The sequence below is a fragment of the Grampus griseus genome (assembly GCF_964374135.1).
Source record: "Grampus griseus genome assembly, chromosome: 2".
Lineage (NCBI taxonomy): Eukaryota > Metazoa > Chordata > Mammalia > Artiodactyla > Delphinidae > Grampus > Grampus griseus.
In genome coordinates, this window is record NC_139018.1 from 99,387,540 (window position 1) to 99,411,876 (window position 24,337).

Consider the following 24,337-nt stretch of genomic DNA (forward strand, 5'->3'; position numbering starts at 1 on the left):
ATTTTCCTCTTACTATGGACATTCTTAGAAACTTTTTTTTTCCTTTGGAGTTTTCGCTTAGCTCTTCCTTCTCCAATTCTCAAATTCCTCCAACCTCCCAGGTCATCAATGCTGACAACATGATGAGACACCTTCCATACTTCTCTGATGTCTTAGACTCATATCCAAATATGTGTGTGTGAGGATAATTGTCAGAAGCAGCACTAAAAATACCTAAATTTTCCATATTACTCTTTTCTCAAAAAGCATTGCTTTTCACACATCATCCATCACAATTATCCATACAGGTAAAATTTCAGTACTTTTGTCATTGTGTTTTCCATAGCATGGAATCATATTTCCTTTCCTCTTGATTCTCTCACCTAAACAATCCATCTGGAAAACTTCCTGTAAGTCAACCAATATCAATGTAACATACTTTTGCGTGGAAGTTCGCACTTGGCTTCCCGAGGCACCCCTTTCCCCTTCGCGAGTAAAGCCTGGGTACAGAATGTCACCATCCTTTGCCTGATCTCACCAAACAAGCCTTCTGACAGGTCTCCCATCATCTAGCTTTCTCCTGGCTTCAGTCCATCTTCTCCAGGATGACCCAGGATCTTGGTGCTCTGGCCAGGTGTCAGGCCTGAGCCTCTGAGGTGGGAGAGCTGAGTTCAGGACATTGGTCCACAAGAGACCTCCCAGCCCCTCGTAATATCAGTTGGCGAGAGCTCTCCCAGAGATCTCTATCTCAACGCTAAGACCCAGCTCCCCTGAACAACCAGCAAGCTACAGTGCTGGACACCCCATGTCAAACAACTAGCAAGACAGGAACACAACCCCACCCATTACCAGAGAGGCTGCCTAAAATCATAATAAGTTCACAGACACCCCAAAACACACCACTGGATGTGGTCCTGCCCACCAGAAAGACAAGATCCATCCTCAACCATCAGAACACAGGCACCAGTCCCCTCCACCAGGAAGCCTACACAACCCACTGAACCAACATACCCACTGATGTCAGACACCAAAAACAACGAGAACTATGAACCTGCAGCCTGTGAACCCCAAACACAGTAAGTTAAGCAAAATGAGAAGACAGAGAAATACACAGCAGATGAAGGAGCAAGGTAAAAACCTAACAGACCAAACAAATGAAGAGGAAATAGGCATCTACCCAAAAAAGAATTCAGAGTAATGAAAGTAAAGATGATCCAAAATCTTGGGAATAGAATAGAGAAAATATAAGAAACGTTTAACAAGGACCTAGAAGAACTAAAGAGCAAACAAACAATTATGAACAACACAATAAATGAAATGAAAAATTCTCTAGAAGGAATCAATAGCAGAATAACTGAGGTAGAAGAAAGGATAAGTGACCTGAAAGATAAAATAGTGGAAATAACTACCGCAGAGCAGAATAAAGAAAAAAGAATGAAAAGAATTGAGGACAGTCTCAGAGACCTCTGGGACAACATTAAACGCACCAACATTTGAAATACAGGGGTCACAGAAGAAGAAGAGAAAAAGAAAGGGACTGAGAAAGTATTGGAAGAGATTATAGTTGAGAACATTGCTAATATGGGAAAGGAAATAGTCAAGTCCAGGAAGCGCAGAGAGTCCCATACAAGATAAATCCAAGGAGAAACATGCCAAGACACATATTAATCAAACTATTAAAACTTAAACACAAAGAAAACATATTAAAAGCAGCAAGGGAAAAGCAACAAATAATATACAGGGGAATCCCCATAAGGTTAAGAGCTGATCCTTCAGCAGAAACTCTGCAAGCCAGAAGGGTGTGGCAGGACATATTTAAAGTGATGAAAGGGAAAAGCCTACAACCAAGATTACTCTACCCAGCAAGGATCTCATTCAGATTCGATGGAGAAATTAAAACCTTTACAGACAAGCAAAAGCTAAGAGAATTCAGCACTACAACAAATGCTAAAGGAACTTCTCTAGGCAGGAAACACAAGAGAAGGAAAAGACTACAATAACAAACCCAAAACAATTAAGAAAATGGTAATAGGAACATACATATCAATAATTCCCTTAAATGTAAATGGATTAAATGCTCCAACCAAAAGACAAAGACTGGCTGAATGGATACAAAAACAAGACCCGTATACATGCTGCCTACAAAAGACCCACTTCAGACCTATGGACATGTACAGACTGACAGTGAGGGGACGGAAAAAAAGATATTCCATGCAAATGGAAATAAAAAGAAAGCTGAAGTAGCAATTCTCATATCAGACAGAATAGACTTTAAAATAAAGACTATTACAAGAGACAAAGAAGGACACTACATAATGATCAAGGGATCAATCCAAGAAGATAATATAACAATTGTAAATATTTATGCACCCAACATAGGAGCACCTCAATACATAGGGCAAATGCTAACAACCATAAAAGGGGAAATTGACAGTAACACAATAATAGTAGGGGACTTTAACACCCCACTTTCACCAATGGACAGATGATCCAAAATGAAAATAAATAAGGAAACACAAGCTTCAAATGACACATTAAACAAGATGGACTTAATTGATATTTATAGGACATCCCACCCCAAAACAACAGAATACACTTTCTTCTCAAGCACTCATGGAATATTCTTCAGGATAGATCATATCTTGGGTCACAAATCAAGGCTTGGTAAATTTAAGAAAATTGAAATTGTATCAAATATCTTTTCCGACCACAACACTATAGGACTAGATATCAATTACAGGAAAAAAATGGTAAAAAATACAAATACATGGAGACTAATCAATACTCTACTAAATAACCAAGAGATCACTGAAGAAATAAAAAAATCTATAAACAAATGACAATGAAAACATGACGACCCAAAACCTATGGGATGCAGCAAAAGCAGTTCTAAGAGGGCAGTTTAGAGCAATACAATCCTACCTCAAGAAACAAGAAAAATCTCAAATAAACAACCTAACCTTACACCTAAAGCAGTTAGAGAAAGAAGAACAAAAAAAACCCCAAAGTTAGAAGAAGGAAAGAAATCATAAAGACCAGATCAGAAATAAATGAAAAAGAAATGAAGGAAACAATAGCAAAGATCAATAAAACTAAAAGCTGGTTCTTTGAGAAGATAAACAAAATTGACACAGAATTAGAAATGAAAGAGGAGAAGTAACAACTGACACTGCAGAAATACAAAGGATCATGGGAGATTACAACAAGCAAGTATATGCCAATAAAATGCACAACCTGGAAGAAATTGGCAAATTTTTAGAAAAGCACAACCTTTTGAGACTGAACCAGGAAGAAATAGAAACAGACCAATCACAAGCACTGAAATTGAAACTGTGATTAAAAATTTTCCAACAAACAAAAGCCCAGGACCAGAGGGCTTCACAGGTGAATTCTATCAAACATTTAGAGAAGAGCTAACACCCATCCTTCTCAAACTCTTACAAAAAATTGCAGAGGAAGGAACACTCCCAAACTCATTCTATGAGCCCACCGTCTCCCTGACACCAAAACCAGACAAAGATACTCAAAAAAAGAAAATTACAGACCAGTATCACTGATGAATATAGATGCAAAAATCCTCAACAAAATACTAGCAAACAGAATCCAACAACACATTAAAAGTTGATACACCATGATCAAGTGGGGTTTATCCCAGGGATGCAAGGACTTTTCCATATATGCAAATCAATCAGTGTGATACATCATAATAACAAATCGGAGGATAAAAACAATATGATCATCTCAATAGATGCAGAGAAAGCTTTTGAAAAATTCAACACCGATTTATGATAAAAACTCTCCAGAAAGTGGGCATAGAGGGAACCTACCTACCTCAACATAATAAAGGCCATATATGACAAACCCACAGCAAACATCATTCATTTTCAGTGAAAAACTGAAAGCATTTCCTCTAAGATCAGGAACAAGACAAGGATGTCCACTCTTGCCACTATTATTCGACATAGTTTTGGAAGTCCTAGCCACGGCAATAAGAGGAGAAAAAGAAATAAAAGGAATACAAATTGAAAAAGAAGAAGTGAAACTGTCACTGTTTGCAGATGACATGATACTATACATAGAGAATCCTAAAGATGCCACCAGAAAACTACTAGAGCTAATCAATGAATTTGGTAAAGTTGCAGGATACAAAATTAATGCACAGAAATATTTTGCATTCCTATACACTAATGATGAAAAATCTGAAAGAGAAATTAAGGAAACACTCCCATTTACCATTGCAACAAAAAGAATAAAATACCTAGGAATAAACCTACCTAAGGAGACAAAAGACCTGTACGCAGAAAACTATAAGACACTGATGAAAGAAATTAAAGATGATAAAAACAGATGGTGAGATATACCATGTTCTTGGATGGGAAGAGTCAACATTGTGAAAATGACTCTACTATCCAAAGCAATGTACAAATTCAGTGCAATCTCTATCAAACTACCAATGGCATTTTTCAGAGAACTAGAACAAAAAATTTCACAATCTGTATTGAAACACAAAAGACCCGGAATAGCCAAAGCAATCCTGAGAAAGAAAACAGAGCTGGAGGAATTAGGCTCCCTGACTTCAGACTATACTACAAAGCTACAGTAATCAAGACCATATGGTACTGACACAAAAACAGAAATATAGATCAATGGAGCAGGATAGAAAGTCCAGAGATAAACCCACACACATATGGTCACCTTATCTTTCATAAAGGAGGCAAGAGTATACAACGGAGAAAAGACAGCCTCTTCAATAAGTGGTGCTGGGAAAACTGGACAGCTACATGTAAAAGAATGAAATTAGAACACTCCCTAACACCATACACAATAATAAACTCTAAATGGATTAAAGACCTAAATTTAAGGCCAGACACTATAAAACTCTTAGAGGAAAACATAGGTAGAACACTCTATGACATAAATCACAGCAAGATCCTTTTTGACCCACCTCCTAGGGAAAAGGAAATAAAAACAAAAATAAACAAATGGGACCTAATGAAACTTAAAAGTTTTTGCACAGGAAAGGAAACCATAAACAAGATGAAAAGACAACCCTCAGAATGGGAGAAAATATTTGCAAATGAAGCAACTGACAAAGAATTAATCTCCAAAATATACAAGCAGCTCATGTAGCTCAATATCAAAAAAACAAACAACCCAATCCAAAAATGGGCAGAAGACCTAAATAGACATTTCTCCAGAGAAGATATACAGATTGCCAACAAACACATGAAAGGATGCTCAACATCACTAATCATTACAGAAATGCAAATCAAAACTACAATGAGGTATCACCTCACACTGGTCGGAATGGCCATCATCAAAAAGTCTACAAACAATAAATGCTGGAGAGGGTGTGGAAAAAAGGGAACCCCCTTGCACTGTTGGTGGGAATATAAATTGATACAGCTACTATGGAGAACAGTATGGAAGTTCCTTAAAAAACTAAAAATAGAACTACCATATGACCCAGCAATCCCACTACTGGGCATTTACCCTGAGAAAACCATAATTCAAAAAGAGTCATGGGCTTCCCTGGTGGCGCAGTGGTTGAGAGTCCGCCTGCCGATGCAGGGGACACGGGTTTGTGCCCCGGCCCGGGAAGATTCCCACATGCCGCGGAGCGGCTGGGACCGTGAGCCATGGCCGCTGAGACTGCACATCCGGAGCCTGTGCTCTGCAATGGGAGGAGCCACAGCAGTGAGGGGCCCGCGTACCGCAAAAACAAACAAACAAAAACAAGAGTCATGTACCACAATGTTCAATGCAGCACTATTTACAATAGCCATGACACGGAAACAACCTAAGTGTCCATCAACAGATGAATGGATAAAGAAGATGTGGCACATATATACAATGGAATATTACTCAGCTATAAAAAGAAACGAAATTGATTTATTTGTAGTGAGGTGGATGGACCTAGAGTCTATCATACAGAGTGAAGTAAGTCAGAAAGAGGAAAACAAATACTGTATGCTAACACATATACATGGAATCTAAAAAAAAAAAAAAAGGTTCTGAAGAACCTAGGGGCAGGACAGGAATAAAACTGCAGACGTAGAGAATGGACTTGAGGACACAGGGAAGGGGAAGGGTAAGCTGGGACGAAGTGAGAGAGTGGCATGGACATATATACACTACCAAATGTAAAATAGATAGGTAGTGGGAAGCAGCCGCACAGCACAGGGAGATCAGCTCAGTGCTCTGTGACCACCTAGAGGGGTGGGATAGGGAGGGTGGGAGGGAGACGCAAAAGGGAGGGGATATGGGGATATATGTATACATATAGCTGATTCACTTTGTGATACAGCAGAAATTAACACACCATTATAAAGGAATTATACTCCAATAAAGATGTTAAAAAAAATGTAACATACTTTTTATTGGCTAGATAATACTGCACTGCAATATTAACATTCTGAAGCAACTTCTACTTCTTTTGTAAACCCTTAAGAATTTGAATTTATAGTCTAACACTAATAACTCTGGACCTGTGTGTGGGATATCTCCCCCAAATTCCAAAAAATTCATTATATCAGTGGACGGCTGTAGGCCTGGGCTGCATAAAAGAGGGCACTGGATCTAGAGATGGAAGGGGTGTTTGCCCTGCTTAACTGGATTTGTCTTTCCAATGAGCACACTGGTGAGCAGCAAAGCTCTTGTCTCAGCCTTCCTACTGGGAGTGGTTACTCTAGGTGGAGAAGTGGCAGCTGCTTGACAGGTTCTGCAAACAGATATAAATGAAGCTTAACAAGGAAACCAGGTTGACCAAGGAGGGGACAGTAGGGCTCCAATCTTGGCTCTACTTTCTCTGAAAGATTTGTTCTTCTTGGTATCTTTAAAAGCAAGTAAATGTCATTCCAATAAACAGAATATTTAACTTCATTTAGTCCGTTCTTTCCCCCAAATGTACTCTACTACGATACTCTGTGTTTTGTTGTACGCTTATTAACACCCTGTGGAACTTTACACGCTGCCTGCCCTAAACCATCACACTACAGGCAATGCTTTTTCTGCAATGGAATGCAGGGTGGGAATCAAATTTAAAATTCAAGAACGGGAAGTAACTTGAGTCATTTCATGTTTGCAGTTTTCTCCTTTGCTATCTGATTAGAAGGTGTACATCTATTTTGACCTACTTCAGTGTATCGAATTATAATCATTTTAAAATCTTAATTTTTAAAATTAAGCTAAATATTTGTATAAATGATAGAAGCCTGAAGACTAGTCAGCCATGAAAAAGACAACTGCCATAAGCTCCATCTTTTAATGATCGATGGAAATCCTTACCATACAGTTCAGCAAATCCATTCATAGGCACACGGGATGTGCCAGTGACAAACTGAAGTAATCGTATTCTTTTTTCTGAGTCCATCATTAAAACAGCCTGCAAAAGATAAAAGCAGCACTTAGGAACATCACTGGGAAAAAACGGTAACAAAACTATCCTGAAAAATATGCTATCAGAAGTTAGTTAGAGCATTAATGATCACTTATGAAATTTGCATGTTTCTTTTAGTTCAAGTTGTGCTTATGGGTGGTTCACAAAGTTCTTGAAACTTCATTTCCAAGGCTACATGGTAACTCTTTAGAATGGGATTATAGCCTAATAAAGTGACAACATTTCCTCTCAGATGTGACTCACGGCTTTTAAAAAATTGTTATTTACTGGTATTATTGAGTAGCATACACATTTCTGTACAAGATGGAAAATCACATTCCAAGGAGCCATGCAGGAGTCCCAGAGAATACACTGCAGGTTAGTACAAGTTCCCTTGAAGAGTCCCAACTTTAGTAAGGAATCAAGTGCTTATCTCAGCTGTCACTGCCGCTTACTACATGCTGCACATTTTACGTATCTAAAAATATGCATGGAGGTTGGAACCATATTCCAGAAGGTAAACGTATACAGTACAACATCAAAGATAATTTTGGCAGGGCTATATATATTTTTTGTCGTATCCCTATGTGATCCACTAGTATAGTTAAATATGACTGAATCTACTGAAGAGTAATTTATGAAAGTAGAAGCTTTCCATTACCTTCCAAAACCACTGGATGACTTGATGATTTACACTGTAGCCATTTTTGTACTTTGTGTGTTCTCTCCAGTCATTCACATCGACATCTCCCAAGCCACACATCAGAAGCTACGTAATAAGAAATGTCAAACTGTTGACATGAAAAATAATGGGAACAAAAGTTCTGTTTTAAGATATGAACAATATTTCTTACCTCTAGTTCATTTTCATCAAAAATTTTGATGAGATCCTGTGGTATCAGTTCAAAAAATCCCTAGTAGAAAGAATATATTTAAAATCCTGGTCAGTGGGGTCAATGGACAATCCCATACTTCGTCTTCTTCCACGATACATTCATGGGCTCTTAACTGACATTTCAGTGTTGGCAAGAAAGGATACATGTCTGTTCTCTCACTGATTCCTCAAAGTGGCCATTTTAAAACTTCCCCACAATTTTTAAGCCTCCTCCTCCTCCATGTCACCCCTTCTTTACAGCAGATAATTTCTACTTGAGAGAGAAAATAGAGGCAATTCTGCAGGATGGAATTCCCTCAACCTTCTGCATCCCCACATACCAACCAGCACCAACATCCACGAGGGCCTCCTCCCCACTGCTGTGGAGAGAGGGACCACTTCCTCTCTGTGCTTCATCTGCTTCCTCAAGGATGTCATCACTAAACCTTTATGAGCTCGCTCTTGATGCATCTAAATTTGTTCAAGCCTTATCTACCTTAAAAACAAAACAAGAAAGCAAGCCCCTCTTTCTGCTCTCCACACTCTGGACAGTGTTACTATGCATTTCCAAATCCCCTCGCTCACCCCCATCTATCCCTCAACCACTGCAATCTGACCTCTTCATCAATGCTTCCCTGAAGGTGTCCTGGAGAAACCCAAAGACAGCTCTGCAGCTACATCTACTACATGCTTTTTAGTTCCCTATCTTATTTGACTTCTCTGCACTACGCTATTGTTGACAACACCTTTGTTCTTGAAACTCTGCTGTTGTTGATGGTTTTCCTCCTATGTCTGTCTGCCTTTGCTGATTTCCTTTGATGTCTCCGTTTCTCCTGTCCGTTCCTTAAATGTTGGTGTTCCCACATCCCCACGTGTGGCCATCCACTCTCACCGTTCTTACTGTTCTTTTGAATTTTCCATCTTGTCTAGTCCACACCTCCACTACACACATGCAGAGGATCCCCAGATCTCTATCCTTTAAATCACCCTAAGCTATAGATCCCCCTTCCTGAGAGCCACTCACGTGCCCACACAGCTTTCTTCCCACTGTCCTTGCCATTTCTCCCCGGGATTACTGCAGCACTTTCCAACTAGCCTCTGTGGCTCGTCTTGCCCTCTCTAGCTCATTACATACCACTTCCAGAATGATCTGACCAAAATGTATCATACATTGAATCCTGGTGTTCTATTGTTAATAGCCTTTAATGCCACCTTCTTCCCTCACTGGACTTCAGAGAAAACTCTGAACAAACAGGGCCCCCATCATCTGGTTCTTCCCATCTCTCCAGGCTTAATTTCACCTCTTGCATCCTCTTATCCAGTACAGCAATGGCTTGTATTCTCTCTAACGTGTGCCCAGTCTGTCTTACTGCCACACTTCACAGGTGCTGCTCCCTCTGCTTAGAATTGCATTTCCCCTTCCTTTGTGGCTGGCCGATCCCTCGAGCCCTCCCCTCCCCTGCCTCCACCTCTCTCTGCTCTGGTTTCTACCTCTCTGCTCACCTAGTACTGCAGGCTTCCCTCTGTCCTTTTCCCCCTTTAGAGTCTCTGCTCCTTGACAGCAGGACCTATGTCTCTTTGCCTCTCGCATAGCACCAGACACAGTCAGTGCTCAATGTTGAATAAATGAAAAAGTATGTGATAAATATTTAACAGAAGACTTTTAGTTAGCTTAGGAAATGAATGCCCTGACAACAGCCTAAATGTCTATCAATTGGCAAGTTTAAATCACTTATGAATTTAGAGTATGAATAAAAGGCAGCCACAAAGAAAGGTCGCTATATATCTTGACAGGTAAAGACCTCCAATAAGTATTTGATAAGCGAAGAAAGTGAGTCACAAACCAACATGTATGATGTGACCCCATTTAGGAAAAGAAACAAATAGTATATTCCACCATCCCTCTAGCACTCTTGTTCCTTTGTTCACCCAAGGTTACTTAAGGTGAGGGGAGTGGGACTGGGAAAGCTGAGGGGGATCCATGTTAAGGAGGACTGTTTATTGCATGGATTTCTTGAATGATTGCATTTTAACTCAACATCTATTCATTTAATATTTTGTCAGTATGAAAATGAATTTAAAATGGTTTTAAAAAGTCATATACTACTTTTTCTCTGACATGATAAGGCCCAATATTTAAAACTTACGGACTGTACTTTGAAGTTATAGAAGAGGAAACAAAATGAGTACCTCTTTAAAAGCAGCCATTTGCTTCTGGATTCGGTTTACAAATCGCCATTGTATTACAAGACTAAAACAAACAAAACATTTAATCGTTTTCACAGGAAACAAGAAAAACTGTTAAGGTACATGTATTCTGGTTAGAAACAAAAAATAAAGACTAGCTAAGCCCAAGGCAAAAACATGAACATGAGTGAGTAATATGACATGGTTACAGAAAGAGAAAAAGAACATTGAGGCTCTGACTCTGGGGTAAGAGAAAAAAGGTACAAAGAGTCTTCCCAGAAAGAAGTATAAAATTATTTCCAATAATTTACTAAATAGAGTAAAATACTTACAACAAAATACTTACTAAATATATTCCTTTTTGTTCTTATTGGTGACGACTATTTCTGACCCGCCGATTTTCAACTCATGTTGATGGGTCTAAAATTAAGCATGATACCTTGATATGTTATTTTAGTGAAAAAAATTAAGTATAAATATGATAGTTATACCAGAAACCTGGTGTTTTAAATTAAATCCATTCAAAAGCTAAGAAAACTTGAAATATTAGTTTTACTAAAATAAATATGGAATGAGTCAAATGTTAAAGAAGCAGAAATTCTTTCTGAGAGACAGCTTTCGTTACTGGAAAATAAATATAAAAATAGAGTGCAGAAATATGTTGAGTACATGAATTATTTAACATCTAAACTTAAGTTATGACATTTCACTTAAGTTATTAAACTTAAGTTCTAAAGTTCCACAATTTATGTACCATTTTAATTAATCAAAATTTACAAACCTGTCCAAAAAGTTCTTCATCTATGACAAACCTGAGGTCCAGTTCTGTTGGATCGTTTTCAAGAATCCATCTTAGTGAATTGTAATACTCACTATCCTAAATGGGAAAGATTGCATATTTAAAATTTGTGTATAGAAAGAAGATACCTGAACCTGCAGAGAAAGTATGCTGAGGGTCTGAATAATTGGACAAAAGATGAAAAGGTCAGTTGGACATCTTTTACACACACACACAAGTGTTACAAAGAGATGAATGACCAGTAAGTATAAGTGCATATATCAACAACTTGGTGCCTGCTTAAAAGTTTCGAAGTCTAACTCTGTTTGGAAGTAGTGGAGGTACAGATTTTATTATCCAGTTGAAGGGTCAGTTTTGACATGAATCCTAACAGCCGTGCACACTCAGGAGCACTCAACACCTGTTTCACGTGGCCTGTGAGACTGTGTTTGAAGTGTTTAAGCAGCTCTGAGGAGGCCGTTATTTATACCTGGCCCAAGTTGAAGAAAAATCTCAAATTCAATACAAAACTTCAGTGAACCAACGCCAGTAACTGTGCAATTTTATGATTTATGAAGAATTATACTGTTCACACAAATAATGTGTCACAAAAATGGGACTTGGTAACACAGACGAGGTCTCGGAATCCATGTGTTCACACACTGTGTGATGCTATTCAGCGTAGGTTACAAAGTTATGGTCAAGGATTTAATCCTTGGGTTTCTGTTTCTTTTATTAATTTTTATATTTTACTTTTTTTTTATACAGCAGGTTCTTACTAGTTATCCATTTTATACCTATTAGTGTATATATGTCAATCCCAATCTCCCAATTCATCACACCACCACCCACCCCTCACTTTGCCCCCTTGGTGTCCATATGTTTGTTCTCTACACCTGTGTCTCAATTTCTGCCCTGCAAAAAATGGTTCATCTGTACCACTTTTCCTAGGTTCCATATATATGCGTTAATATACAATATTTGTTTTTCTCTTTCTGCCTTACTTCACTCTGTATGACAGTCTCGAGATCCATCCACATCTCGACAAATTACCCAATTTCGTTCCTTTTTATAGCTGAGTAATATTCCATTGTATATATGTACCACATCTTCTTTATCCATTCATCTGTAGATGGGCATTTAGGTTGCTTCCATGACCTGGCTATTGTAAATAGTGCTGCAATGAACATTGGGGTGCATGTGTCTTTTTTTTTTAATGGACCCAGGTTGCCACTTCAGGTGGTCAAAATAAGTCATCAACTTCTTGATTCCTTGCATAAGCCTTCTTTGGTGAGCTTTTTTTTTTTAATCCACTAGGGAATATAAGTATAATACATTTTTTTTTAAATTTAATTTTATTTATTTTTTTATATAGCAGGTTCTTATTAGTTATCCATTTTATACACATCAGTGTATACATGTCAATCCCAATCTCCCAATTCATCCCACCACGCCGCCCCACCCCACCCCCCGCCCTGCCACTTTCTCCCCTTGGTGTCCATACGTTTGTTCTCTACATCTGTGTCTCAATTTCTGCCCTGCAAACCGGTTCATCTGTACCATTTTTCTAGGTTCCACATATATGCGTTAATATACGATATTTGTTTTTCTCTTTCTGACTTACTTCACTCTGTATGACAGTCTCTAGATTCATCCATGTCTCTACACATGATCCAATTTCGTTCCCTTTTATGGATGAGTAATATTCCATTGTATATTGTATATATGTACCACATCTTCTTTATCCATTCATCTGTAGATGGGCATTTAGGTTGCTTTCATGTCCATGCAGTAAATTGTACTGCAATGAACATTGGGGTGCATGTGTCTTTTTGAAATATGGTTTTCTCTGGGTATATGCCCAGCCGTGGGATTGCTGGGTGATATGGTAATTCTATTTTTAGTTTTTTAAGGAACCTCCATACTGTTCTCCATACTGGTGGTATCTATTTACATTCCCACCAACAGTGCAAGAGGGTTCCCTTTTCTCCACACCCTCTCCAGCATTTGTTGTTTGTATATTTTCTGATGATGCCCATTCTAACTGGTGTGAGATGATACCTCATTGTAGTTTTGATTTGTATTTCTCTAATAATTAGAGAGGTTGAGCAGCTTTTCATGTGCTTCTTGGCCATCTATATGTCTTCTATGGAGAAATGTCTATTTAGGTCTTCTGCCCATTTTTCACTGGATTGTTTGTTTTTTTAATATTGAGCTGCATGAGCTGTTTATATATTTTGGAGATTAATCCTTTGTCTGTTGATTCATTTGCAAATATTTTCTCCCATACTGAGAGTTGTCTTTTCATCTTGTTTGCAGTTTCCTTTGCTTTGCAAAAGCTTTTAAGTTTCATTAGGTCCCATTTGTTTATTTTTGTTTTTATTTCCATTACTCTAGGAGGTGGATCAAAAAAGATCTTGCTGTGATTTATGTCAAAGAGCGTTCTTATATGTTTTTCTCTAAGAGTTTAATAGTGTCCAGTCTTACGTTTAGGTCTCGAATCCATTTTGAGTTTATTTTTGTGTATGGTGTTAGGGAGTGTTCTAATTTCATTCTTTTACATGTAGTTGTCCAGTTTTCCCAGCACCACTTATTGAAGAGACTGTCTTTTCTCCATTATATATCTTTTCCTCCTTTGTCATAGATAGGTTGACCATAGTTGCTTGGGTTTATCTCTGGGCTTTCTATCCTGTTCCATTGATCTACATTTCTGTTTTTGTGCCAGTACCATACTGTCTTGATTACTGCAGCTCTGTAGTATAGTCTGAAGTCCGGGAGTCTGAATCCTCCAGCTCCGTTTCTTTCCCTCAACACTGCTTTGGCTATTCGGGGTCTTTTGTATCTCCATACAAATTTTAAGATTTTTTGTTCTAGTTCTGTGAAAAATGCCACTGGTAATTTGATAGGGATTGCATTGAATCTGTAGATTGCTTTGGGTAGTATAGTCATTTTCACAATATTAATTCTTCCAATCCAAAAACATGGTATATCTCTCCATCTGTTCGTATCATCTTTAATTTCTTTCAACAGTGTCTTATAGTTTTCTGCATACAGGTCTTTTGTCCCCTTAGGTAGGTTTATTCCTAGGTATTTTATTCTTTTTGTTGCAGTGGTAAATGGGACTGTTTCCTTAATTTCTCTTTCAGATTTTTCATCATTAGTGTATAGGAATGCAAGAGATTTCTGTGCATTAATCTTGTATCTTGCAATTTTACCAAATTCATTGATTACCTCTAGTAGTTTTCTGGTGGCCTCTTTAGGATTCCCTATGTATAGTATCATGTCATCTGCAAACAGTGACAGTTTCACTTCTTCTTTTCCAATTTGTATTCCTTTTATTTCTTTTTCTCCTCTGATTGCCGTGGCTAGGACTTCCAAAACTATGTCGAATAATAGAGGCAAGAGTGGACATCCTTGTCTTGTTTCTGATCTTAGAGGAAATGCTTTCAGTTTTTCACCATTTAGAATGATGTTTGCTGTAGGTTTGTCATATATGGCCTTTATTATGTTGAGGTAGGTTCCCTCTATGCCCACTTTGTGGAGAGTTTTTATCATAAATCAGTGTTGAATTTTGTCAAAAGCTTTTTCTGTATCTACTGAGATGATCATATGGTTTTTATCCTTCAATTTGTTAAAATGGTGTATCACATTGATTGATTTGCATATACTGAAGAATCCTTGCATCCCTGGGATAAATCCCACTTGATCATGGTGTATGATCCTTTTAATGTGTTGTTGGATTCTGTTTGCTAGTATTTTGTTGAGGATTTTTGCATCTATATTCATCAGTGATACTGGTCTGTAATTTTCTTTTTTTGAGTATCTTTGGTTTTGGTATCAGGGTGATGGTGGCCTCATAGAATGGGTTTGGGAGTGTTCCTTCCTCTGCAATTTTTTGGAAGAGTTTGAGAAGGATGGGTGTTAGCTCTTCTCTAAATATTTGATAGAATTCACCTGTGAAGCCGTATGGGCCTGAACTTTTTTTGTTGGAAGATTTTAAATCACAGTTTCAATTTTATTACTTGTGATTGGTCTGTTCATATTTTCTATTTCTTCCTGGTTCAGTCTTGGAAGGTTACACCTTTCTAAGAATTTTTCCATTTCTTCCAGGTTGTCCATTTTATTGGCGTAGAGTTGTTTGTAGTAGTCTCTTAGGATGCTTTGTATTTCTGCAGTGTCTGTTGTAACTTCTCCTTTTTCATTTGTTATTTTATTGATTTGAGTCCTCTCCCTCTTTTTCTTGATGAGTCTGGGTAATGGTTTATGTATTTTGTTTATCTTCTCAAAGAAGCAGCTTTTAGTTTTATTGATCTTTGCTATTGTTTTCTTTGTTTCTATTTCATTTATTTCTGCTCTGCTCTTTATGATTTGTTTCCTTCTGCAAATTTTGGGGTTTGTTTGTTCTTCTTTCTCTAGTTCCTTTAGGTGTAAGGTTAGATTGTTTATTTGAGATTTTTCTTGTTTCTTGAGGTAGGCTTGTATAGCTATAAACTTCCCTTTTAGAACTGCTTTTGATGCATCCCATAGGTTTTGGATCGTCATGTTTTCATTGTCATTTGTTTCTAGGTATTTTTTGATCTCCTCTTTGATTTCTTCAGTGATCTCTTGGTTATTTAGTAATGCACTGCTTACGCTCATGTGTTTGTGTTTTTTACATTTTTTTCCCCTGTAATTGATTTGTAATCTGATAACGTTGTGGTCAGAAAAGATGCTTGATATGATTTCAATTTTTTTGAATTTAGTGAGGCTTGACTTGTGATCCAAGGTGTGATCTATCCTGGAGAATGTTCCATGCACACTTGAGAAGAAAGTGTAATCTGCTTTTTTTGGAAGGTATGTCCTATAAATATCAATTAAATCTATCTGGTCTATTGTGTCATTTAAAGCTTGTGTTTCCTTATTAATTTTCTGTTTGGATGATCTGTCCATTGGTGTAAATGAGGTGTTAAAGTCCCCCACTATTATCGTGTTACTGTCGATTTCCTCTTTTATAGCTGTTAGCAGTTGCCTTATGTATTGAGGTGCTCCTGTCTTGGGTGCATATATATTTATAACTGTTATATCTTATTCTTGGATTGATCCCTTGATCATTATGTAGTGTCCTTCCTTGTCTCTTGTAACATTCTTTGTTTTAAAGTCTACTTTATCTGATATGAGTATTGCTACTCCAGCTTTCTTTTGATTTCCATTTGCATGGAATATTTTTTTCCATCCCCTCACTTTCAGTCTGAATGTGTCCCTAGGTCTGAAGTGGGTCTCTTGTAGACAGCATATATATGGGTCTTGTTTTTGTATCCATTCAGCGAGCCTTTGTCTTTTGGCTGGAGCATTTAATCCATTCACGTTTAAGGTAATTATCGATATGTATGTTCCTATTACCATTTTCTTAATTGTTACGGGTTTGTTTTTGTAGGTCCTTTTTTGTCTTGTGTTTTCCACTTAGAGAGGTTCCTTTAGCATTTGTTGTAGAACTGGTTTGGTGGTGCTGAATTCTCTTAGCTTTTGCTTGTCTGTAAAGCTTTTGATTTCTCCGTGGAATCTGACTGAGATCCTTGCTAGGGAGAGTAATCTTGGTTGTAGGTTCTTTCCTTTCATCACTTTAAGTGTATCATGCCACTCCCTTCTGGCTTGTAGAGTTTCTGCTGAGAAATCAGCTGTTAACCTTATGGGAGTTCCCTTGTATGTTATTTGTCATTTTTCCCTTGTTGCTTTCAATACTTTCTCTGTGTCTTTAATTTTTGCCAGTTTGATTACTATGTGTCTCAGCATGTTTCTCTTTGGGTTTATCCTGCCTGGGACTCTCTGTGCTTCCTGGACTTGGGTGGCTATTTCCTTTCCCATGTTAGGGAAGTTTTCCACTATAATCTCTGCAAATATTTTCTCAGGTCCTTTCTCTCTCTCTTCTCCTTCTGGGACCCCTGTAATGAGAATGTTGTTGTGTTTAATGTTGTCTCAGATGTCTCTTAGGCTGTCTTCATTTCTTTTCATTCTTTTTTCTTTATTCTGTTCTGCAGCACTGAATTCCAACATTCTGTCTTCCAGGTCACTTATCTGTTCTTCTCCCTCAGTTATTGTGCTATTGATTCCTTCTAGTGTTTTTTTCATTTCAGTTATTGTATGTTCATCTCTGTTTTGTTTGTTCTTTAATTTTTCTAGGTGTTTGTTAAACATTTCTTGCACCTTCTCATTCTTTGCCTCCATTCTTTTTCCGAGGTCCTGGATCATCTTCGCTATCATTATTCTGAATTCTTTTTCTGGAATGTTTCCTATCTCCACTTCATTTAGTTGTTTATCTGGGGTTTTATCTTGTTCCTCTATCTTGTACATAGCCTCTGCCTTTCATCTTGACTATCTTTCTGTGAATGTAGTTTTTGTTCCACAGGTTGCAGGATTGTAGTTCTTCTTGCTTCTTGTGTCTGCCCTCTGGTGGATGAGGCTATCTAAGAGGCTTTTCCAAGTTTTCTGATGGGAGGGACTGGTGGTGGGTAGAGCTGACTGTTGCTCTGGTGGGCAGAGCTCAGCAGAACTTTAATCTTCTTGTCTGCTGATGGGTGGGGCTGGGTTCCCTCCCTGTTGGTTGTTTGGCCTGAGGCAACCCAGCACTGGAGACTACTGGGCTCTTTGGTGGGGCTAATGGTGGACTCTGGGAGGGCTCACGCCAAGGAGTACTTCCCAGAACTTCTGCTGCCAGTGTCCTTGTCATCATGGTGAGACACATCCACCCCCCGCCTCTGCAGGAGACCCTCCAACACTAGCAGGTAGGTCTGGTTCAGTCTCCTATGGGGTCACTGCTCCTTCCCCTGGGTCCCGATGCACAAACTACTTTGTGTGTGCCCTCCAAGAGTGGAGTCTTTGTTTACCCCAGTTCTGTCAAAGTCCTGCAATCAAATCCCACTAGCCTTCAAAGTGTGATTCTCCAGGAATTCCTCTTCCCTTTGCCGGACCCCCAGGGTGGGAAGCCTGACGTGGGGCTCAGAACCTTCACACCAGTGGGTTGACTTCTGTGGTATAAGTGTTCTACAGTTTGTGAGTCACCCACCCAGCAGTTATGGGATTTGATTTTACTGTGATTGCGCCCCTCCTACTGTCTCATTGTGGTTTCTCCTTTGTCTTTGGATGTGGGGTATCTCTTTTGGTGAGTTCCAGTGTCTTCCTGTCGATGCTTGTTCAGCAGTTAGTTGTGATTCCAGTGCTCTCCTACAAGCCCACCTTTTTATCGGGTTTCTGTTTCTTTGTAGTAGCCTAATCTCAAGGCCTTGCTTTTGGACTGCCATTTTGAAAACATATGCCATTCATCACAATTCAAATACTGATGCAAGAAATGCATAAAACTGATGTATAACATGTTGAAGTATTTAGAGAGACGTTTACTGATATATGCAACTTTCTTTGAAATGCATCAAAAAACCAGGATGGATTGATGGATGGGGGTGTGGACAAGTGAGTATAGATAAAAAGCCAATTGTGTAATCTGGGTGGTGGATACGCACATAGCCATTGTAAAATACTTTCAATTTCATTATGCGTTAGAAAATTTTCATAATAAAATGTTGGGGAAAAATGTTCCTTTGTATTTTGGCACATCTATTGATTTTTTTCATTATTAAAAGGTAAGCCTGTAAAATATTCATTTGCCTGTTCTATCATACTTTATAAGTGAAAAAGACATACCACTGATTCCATATCATGAAGTGTTATTGGCTTGTGCAGCATCATCTTGTAAAATGGGCGGATGAAAAAGCCTTGCAAAAAATCAAATATATTCAAAATGATTACCAAGTGAAAGAAATCAGATAATTACATTAAAAAAAAAGTTTTAGGCTTAATACTAACCATCCAACAGTTTGCCATGATAAACTGCCATCCCAGCTACCCGGCCAATAAACTTGAAGTAAGAGAGGTGATCTTCATTACACAATCCAGAGTTGGGATTTATCTGTAGGGTATAATTATCCCTGTAAAGATAACCACATTTGAATGTTCCTTTCTATATTTCATACAAAAATTTTAATATGACTAAATAACTGTAAATCATCTCCCTCTTTTCAGAGTTGTTTACCTCTGTTAGAACCATATTACACCATTGGATTTAATGGTTTTAAAAATAGTCATTTGGATCAAAAGGTGGAAACAATCCAAAATGTTATTGAAAGATAAATGGATAAACAAAATGCGGTAGATACACATAACGGGGTATTATATAGCCTTCAAAAAGAAGGAAATTCTACCACATGCTGCTACATGGGTACAACCTTGAAGACATTATGCTAATGAAGTCAGTTACAAAAAGACAAATACTGTATGATTCTACTTATATGAGGTACTGAGAATAGTCAAATTCAGAGAGACAGAAAGTAGAACGGTTAATGCCAGGGAATGGGGGAGATAGTGTTTAAAGGGTATGGAGTTTCAGTTTGGGATGATGAAAAAGTTCTGCAGATGGATGGTGGTGATGGTTACACAACAATGAATGTATTGTACTTAATGCCACTGAACAATGTACTTAAAATGATAAAAATGGTAAATTTTATGTTATGTATATTTCACCATAATTTTAAAAAGTTATTTCTGAAACAACATTAGTTACAGTCTCCGTTTTCTGACACACTATGATGTACATTTTCCTTGCATCACATCACTCTGTTACTTTCAAAACAGTGATTTTCTTTCTGTATACAGTCATTGTAAAGGTACTTACGTAGCAGAATATTCAAACAACCCATAATAAGGATTAAACATTTCCTTCGAAATCAGAAAGAACCATTCTCTGGCGACTCCTCCATAATCTAGTCCCTTTTCGCCATCAAACTCAATCCACAGTCTAGCCTTGAGGAAGTCTGCTCTCTTGACCCCCATAATTCTCCTGTAAGAGTCCTCAAGGACAGTTGCACGGCGAAGTTTCATTTCAAATTTGTTTGGAATGTCATTCTGAAAACCCAGAGAAGAGAGACTAATGGTTTAAATCAATTCAACAAGATGACACATTTCTCTCATGAACGTTATAAAATTCATTGTATTCTACCCTGTGCCCAAGATCCTTTTTCAGGGAAAACAGGACTAGGTATATTGTCTGTATTTCCTCCACGGTATGAAATCACTCATGCATTTTCTCTAGTCACTTAATTACATAGACTTCTGATTGTCACATCTGAAGAAGCAGCTACTGATGGTGGTAATAAGGCTCACGTGAAGGCACTTCATGAACAGTTCTTTCCGTCTTAAGATCCAATGAAGAAGACCATTCTGTGACCTGCAGTCAGTCTAGCCACTGCCTGCTACTTGTGTGCCTGTTGGCTCAGGGTTCTTCCCTGCCCTCCACTTTTCCTCCTTGGAGCCTGCCTGCTTCACTCATTAACAGGTGCTAACATTTACAGACTGTGCCCGTACTGTTCCCAGCATTTTAATGGGTTAACTCACTTACTCCTCATAACAACACTATGAAGAAGCTACTATTATTGTCTTCATTTTATGGGTGAAGAAACTAAAGATACAAGTTAAGAAAGTCTTAGCTCCTGACTCTCTGTTCTTAGTGAATGAGCTCTGTTGCCTCACTCATCCTTTGTACATACTTTGCTTATATGACAAATGTAGATAACTATGCTTTTAGGCAGACCTTGTAAATTACATAGAAATATATCTGAATAGTTTATTCTTGAGTGCTTTGTGTGCAAGGTTCAAGTGGAAACCATGAAAAGGAAACATACTATAAATATTCTGTCACTTCAAAAAGAGGGTTAGCTCTAAGGGAAAAAAAATCAATTTCACTCTCATATTTAAGAAAAGTGGAAAGTCCTATAGAAACATAATAATACAAGCAGTTTATATAAGCAATATAAGCATAACATAATCATTTTCCTCTGCTGCTTATGCAATTTTAAAAAGTGGTAAGATTGGAGAAAAGGAATTTTAGAATTTTAGGCACTAGGCAAACAGTGCAGGTAACTCAGCAAGCATTTACTGAAGGCCCGCTCTGGGCTAGGTCCATGCTAGGTAGGTATCGCAGTGGGGGCAGAGATGGGAGGAAAAGGGAATAAAAACATGGCATAAGATGTGGTCACTTTCTCAAGGAGTTTATAATTTGGTATGTGTGTGAGAAACAAATGTAAATGTTACTAATTCTGAGATTTAAAAGGTAGGAAAATTGTTAAAAATAGAAATAGACGCAAAGTTCTTGTGGGCAGAGAGACTGAGCTATTAATTGCAAGTGAGACAATCAAGGAGGCTTCAAGAGGGGGAAGGGAGAGGGCTTCCCTGGTGGCGCAGTGGTTGGGAGTCCGCCTGCTGATGCAGGGGACACGGGTTCGTGCCCCGGTCCGGGAAGATCCCACATGCCGTGGAATCGCTGGGTCTGTGAGCCACGGCCGCTGAGCCTGCGCTCCGCAACAGGAGAGGCCCGGCAGTGAGAGGCCTTAGTACTGCAAAAAAAAAAAAAAAAAAGAGGGGAAGGGAGACAGGGACTGAGCAACAGCATGCAGGAGGGGTCTAAGCCATCTGACAGCTGGCCGGTACAGAAGGAGGAGGGGAGGGAGAGGAGGGATTAGAGCGCAAGAAGGTTTAGAAGCAGTGTGAGGCCACAGTGTAGACAGCGCGAAGGCTGACCAGGAAGAGCTGCTGAGCAGGAAGCCACAGGATCGGACTGGTGGGTTCTCAGAGGCTGATGGCGTCGAGTGTAAAGGGTGTTTTTAAGGAGAGACAAGAAACGTGCTGGTCAGTGAAAGACCCCTGAAACACCATGTGAGAGAAGACGAGTGGACCATGTGAGTGAGCAGTGGCAACGAAGAGAGGGTTGAAGGAGAAATTTCCACCTCTGAGCCGAGTGGTGGACCATGCATGGGTTCTAGAGTCAGGGGACACTGTGTTCAAGTCCCGCTTCACCTCACACATCTTTTCAAAGGCTTAATTTCCTCACCTATAAAACAGGGACGATAATACTGACCCTCAGGGCGCTGTTTCAGGACTTATTAGGATAGCGCATTTCTTGCGCTGACACAATACCAGGCATGCAGTGATCTCCGTAATGATCAGCCACCCTTATTCCTAACTAATGAGATGTTAAGGATTAGGCAGAAGAAAAGGTTAAAGACAGCTCAAAGCTCTGGAGCACTGATTTAGATATTTTCATCTCCATCTTGCTCTTTTGCTGTGATGTGTCCAGATAGGGATTTTAATTTTCAAATCCTGCTTGGGAAATTTTGTTAAACTGAGGATTCAGATTCTCAGCCTCTTTTCTCAGGCTCTCCAGTCTCTCTTTCTGGAACAGCTTCATGCTTCTTAAGCTTTCTTTCATAATTTTCATCTTTTTATGTATCTTTGTTGCATTCTGGGTAATTTCTTCTCTTAATCACCAATCTGATATGTCAGGTGGCTTAAGAGAATGGACCGCGCTAGACCACTTGGTTTGTTTCTGGCTTTGCCACTAATAACCATGGAACTTGATCACATTGCCTAATTTCTCTGAACCTCAGTTTCCTCAGATTTAAAATGTGATAATAACAGTCCCTTCCTTATAGAGTTATTGTAGAGATTACACGTAGATAAGACACGTAACTTGTTAAGAAAAACGCCTGTTATGTAGTGAAAGCTCAATAAATATTACTGCTTTCATTATGGTTTTTGTGTTCTGTGACCTGCTGCCTCATCAACCATTAGATACTGTAACATGCTTGTAAGTGTTCAGACTGGCAAATGGAGAAGCTAGTGCTTCTATTCCACCAATACACTGTCATTAAGAATGAAAATATTTACCAGACAAGTAACTCAAAATAGACTTAAAATCCCAAATAATTTTAAGAGGTAGAAAACAAATTTCGAGTGATTTTAACATAAAATTATTATTGAAAATGAGTGTAAAACATTGATGACATTTTAGGGCTTTATTCAGGCATAAAATATCTGCACTATAAAACTATCATATTTCATTTTTTTGTTAAATTTAGGATGAGAAAATCTGTGGAAGCAGACCCACCATCTTGAATCTGGAAAAGCAGCCTTCAGGCTTGGAAGGCAAGTAAGTGTAACCCAATATAGCCACCTAGTGGCAGTACTCCTAAACTGCAGGGCAAGGGGAAAAGCACGAGCAAATTAGAAAGGCATTAAAAAATGGTCATCACCTTCACAGATATAGAGAACAAATTAGTGGCTACCAGGGGGAGCGGGAAGGGGGGAGGGGCAATACAGACTTGGGGAGGAAGGGTTATTATGGAGTTACATGAAATCGTGTGTGTGAAACCTTTGAAAACTAAAGCACTATGGAATTTAAAGAATCTTTCAATTTTTAAAAATTACTAAAAAAAAAATAGTCATCACCAACAGAAATGAAATAGATGGGCAGATGAGTTTAGTTCCAAACATAATGAATTTGTGGTGATGGAAAAGAGAGTAGTGAACATTTCTGATAAGCAGAAGGAGACAAGCAATAAGAGGACTGCTCCAACCACAGCTGTACTGTCAAATTATGCAGAGATATATTATATTTGAAGCTGTAAATAACGAATGACTAACACTGGAAAACAATAGTCAAAGCAGAAAAGGAATCCAGAGAGTCCTCCTACACAATTAAGTCCAGGCCTGGGGATAATCTCCTGAGTTATTCTTGCTTAGTTTCTACAAAACCCAAACCCCACAAACCCACGAGGGAACCAGGTTAGAGCTCTTTAAAAGCACACTTCTAATACTATTTTTCTATATTACAAGGTATACTGAAAAATAAAGACATAAAATAACTGTGGTCTCTAATCATATATTACAGGTACTCAAAAAATACACATCCTTTCCCTAAAAGAAACTATTCAAAGTTGTTAATATATAGAATAAATTCTCTGTTACTTTTTAAAATGCATTTCTCATGCTTTCAGTCTATATGACAATCATTCCTGAGAACTCGTTATAAGTATCACTAACCTGCTTCTTCAACTTTCTTCGGAAGAACTCATACTTTCTTTTGTAATCCCTGGAGTAGGGCACTGCCTTGAGTTGAAAATGTTGGAAAAATAAAGAAGGTTTAAGTTGTTTCATTCTGGAACAATTTTACAAACTCCCCTCTGGGTATTTGATGAACATAAGTTAAAGGCATTAAAAGAGAATATTTGAAAAGTTTAATTCAAAGAAAAACCATATATATAATTTAAACATTTTTAATTTC

The 24,337-nt window shown here is 38.4% G+C and overlaps 1 protein-coding gene across 2 annotated transcripts in view; it reads right to left on the bottom strand.

The window, feature by feature from the left end:
* NEDD4 (NEDD4 E3 ubiquitin protein ligase) overlaps positions 1-24,337 on the bottom strand; it is a 159,554-nt gene that overhangs the window by 4,235 nt on the left and 130,982 nt on the right. For both annotated transcript variants that reach the window (XM_082648457.1, XM_082648456.1), the window contains 10 exons: positions 24,097-24,162; positions 19,895-20,124; positions 19,030-19,151; positions 18,868-18,938; positions 11,200-11,295; positions 10,765-10,838; positions 10,422-10,482; positions 8,212-8,271; positions 8,019-8,126; positions 7,267-7,363 (listed from right to left, as the gene is read on the bottom strand). In XM_082648457.1, coding sequence (XP_082504583.1) covers positions 7,267-7,363; positions 8,019-8,126; positions 8,212-8,271; positions 10,422-10,482; positions 10,765-10,838; positions 11,200-11,295; positions 18,868-18,938; positions 19,030-19,151; positions 19,895-20,124; positions 24,097-24,162 — 985 coding nt within the window. The remainder of the gene's footprint in view (positions 1-7,266; positions 7,364-8,018; positions 8,127-8,211; positions 8,272-10,421; positions 10,483-10,764; positions 10,839-11,199; positions 11,296-18,867; positions 18,939-19,029; positions 19,152-19,894; positions 20,125-24,096; positions 24,163-24,337) is intronic.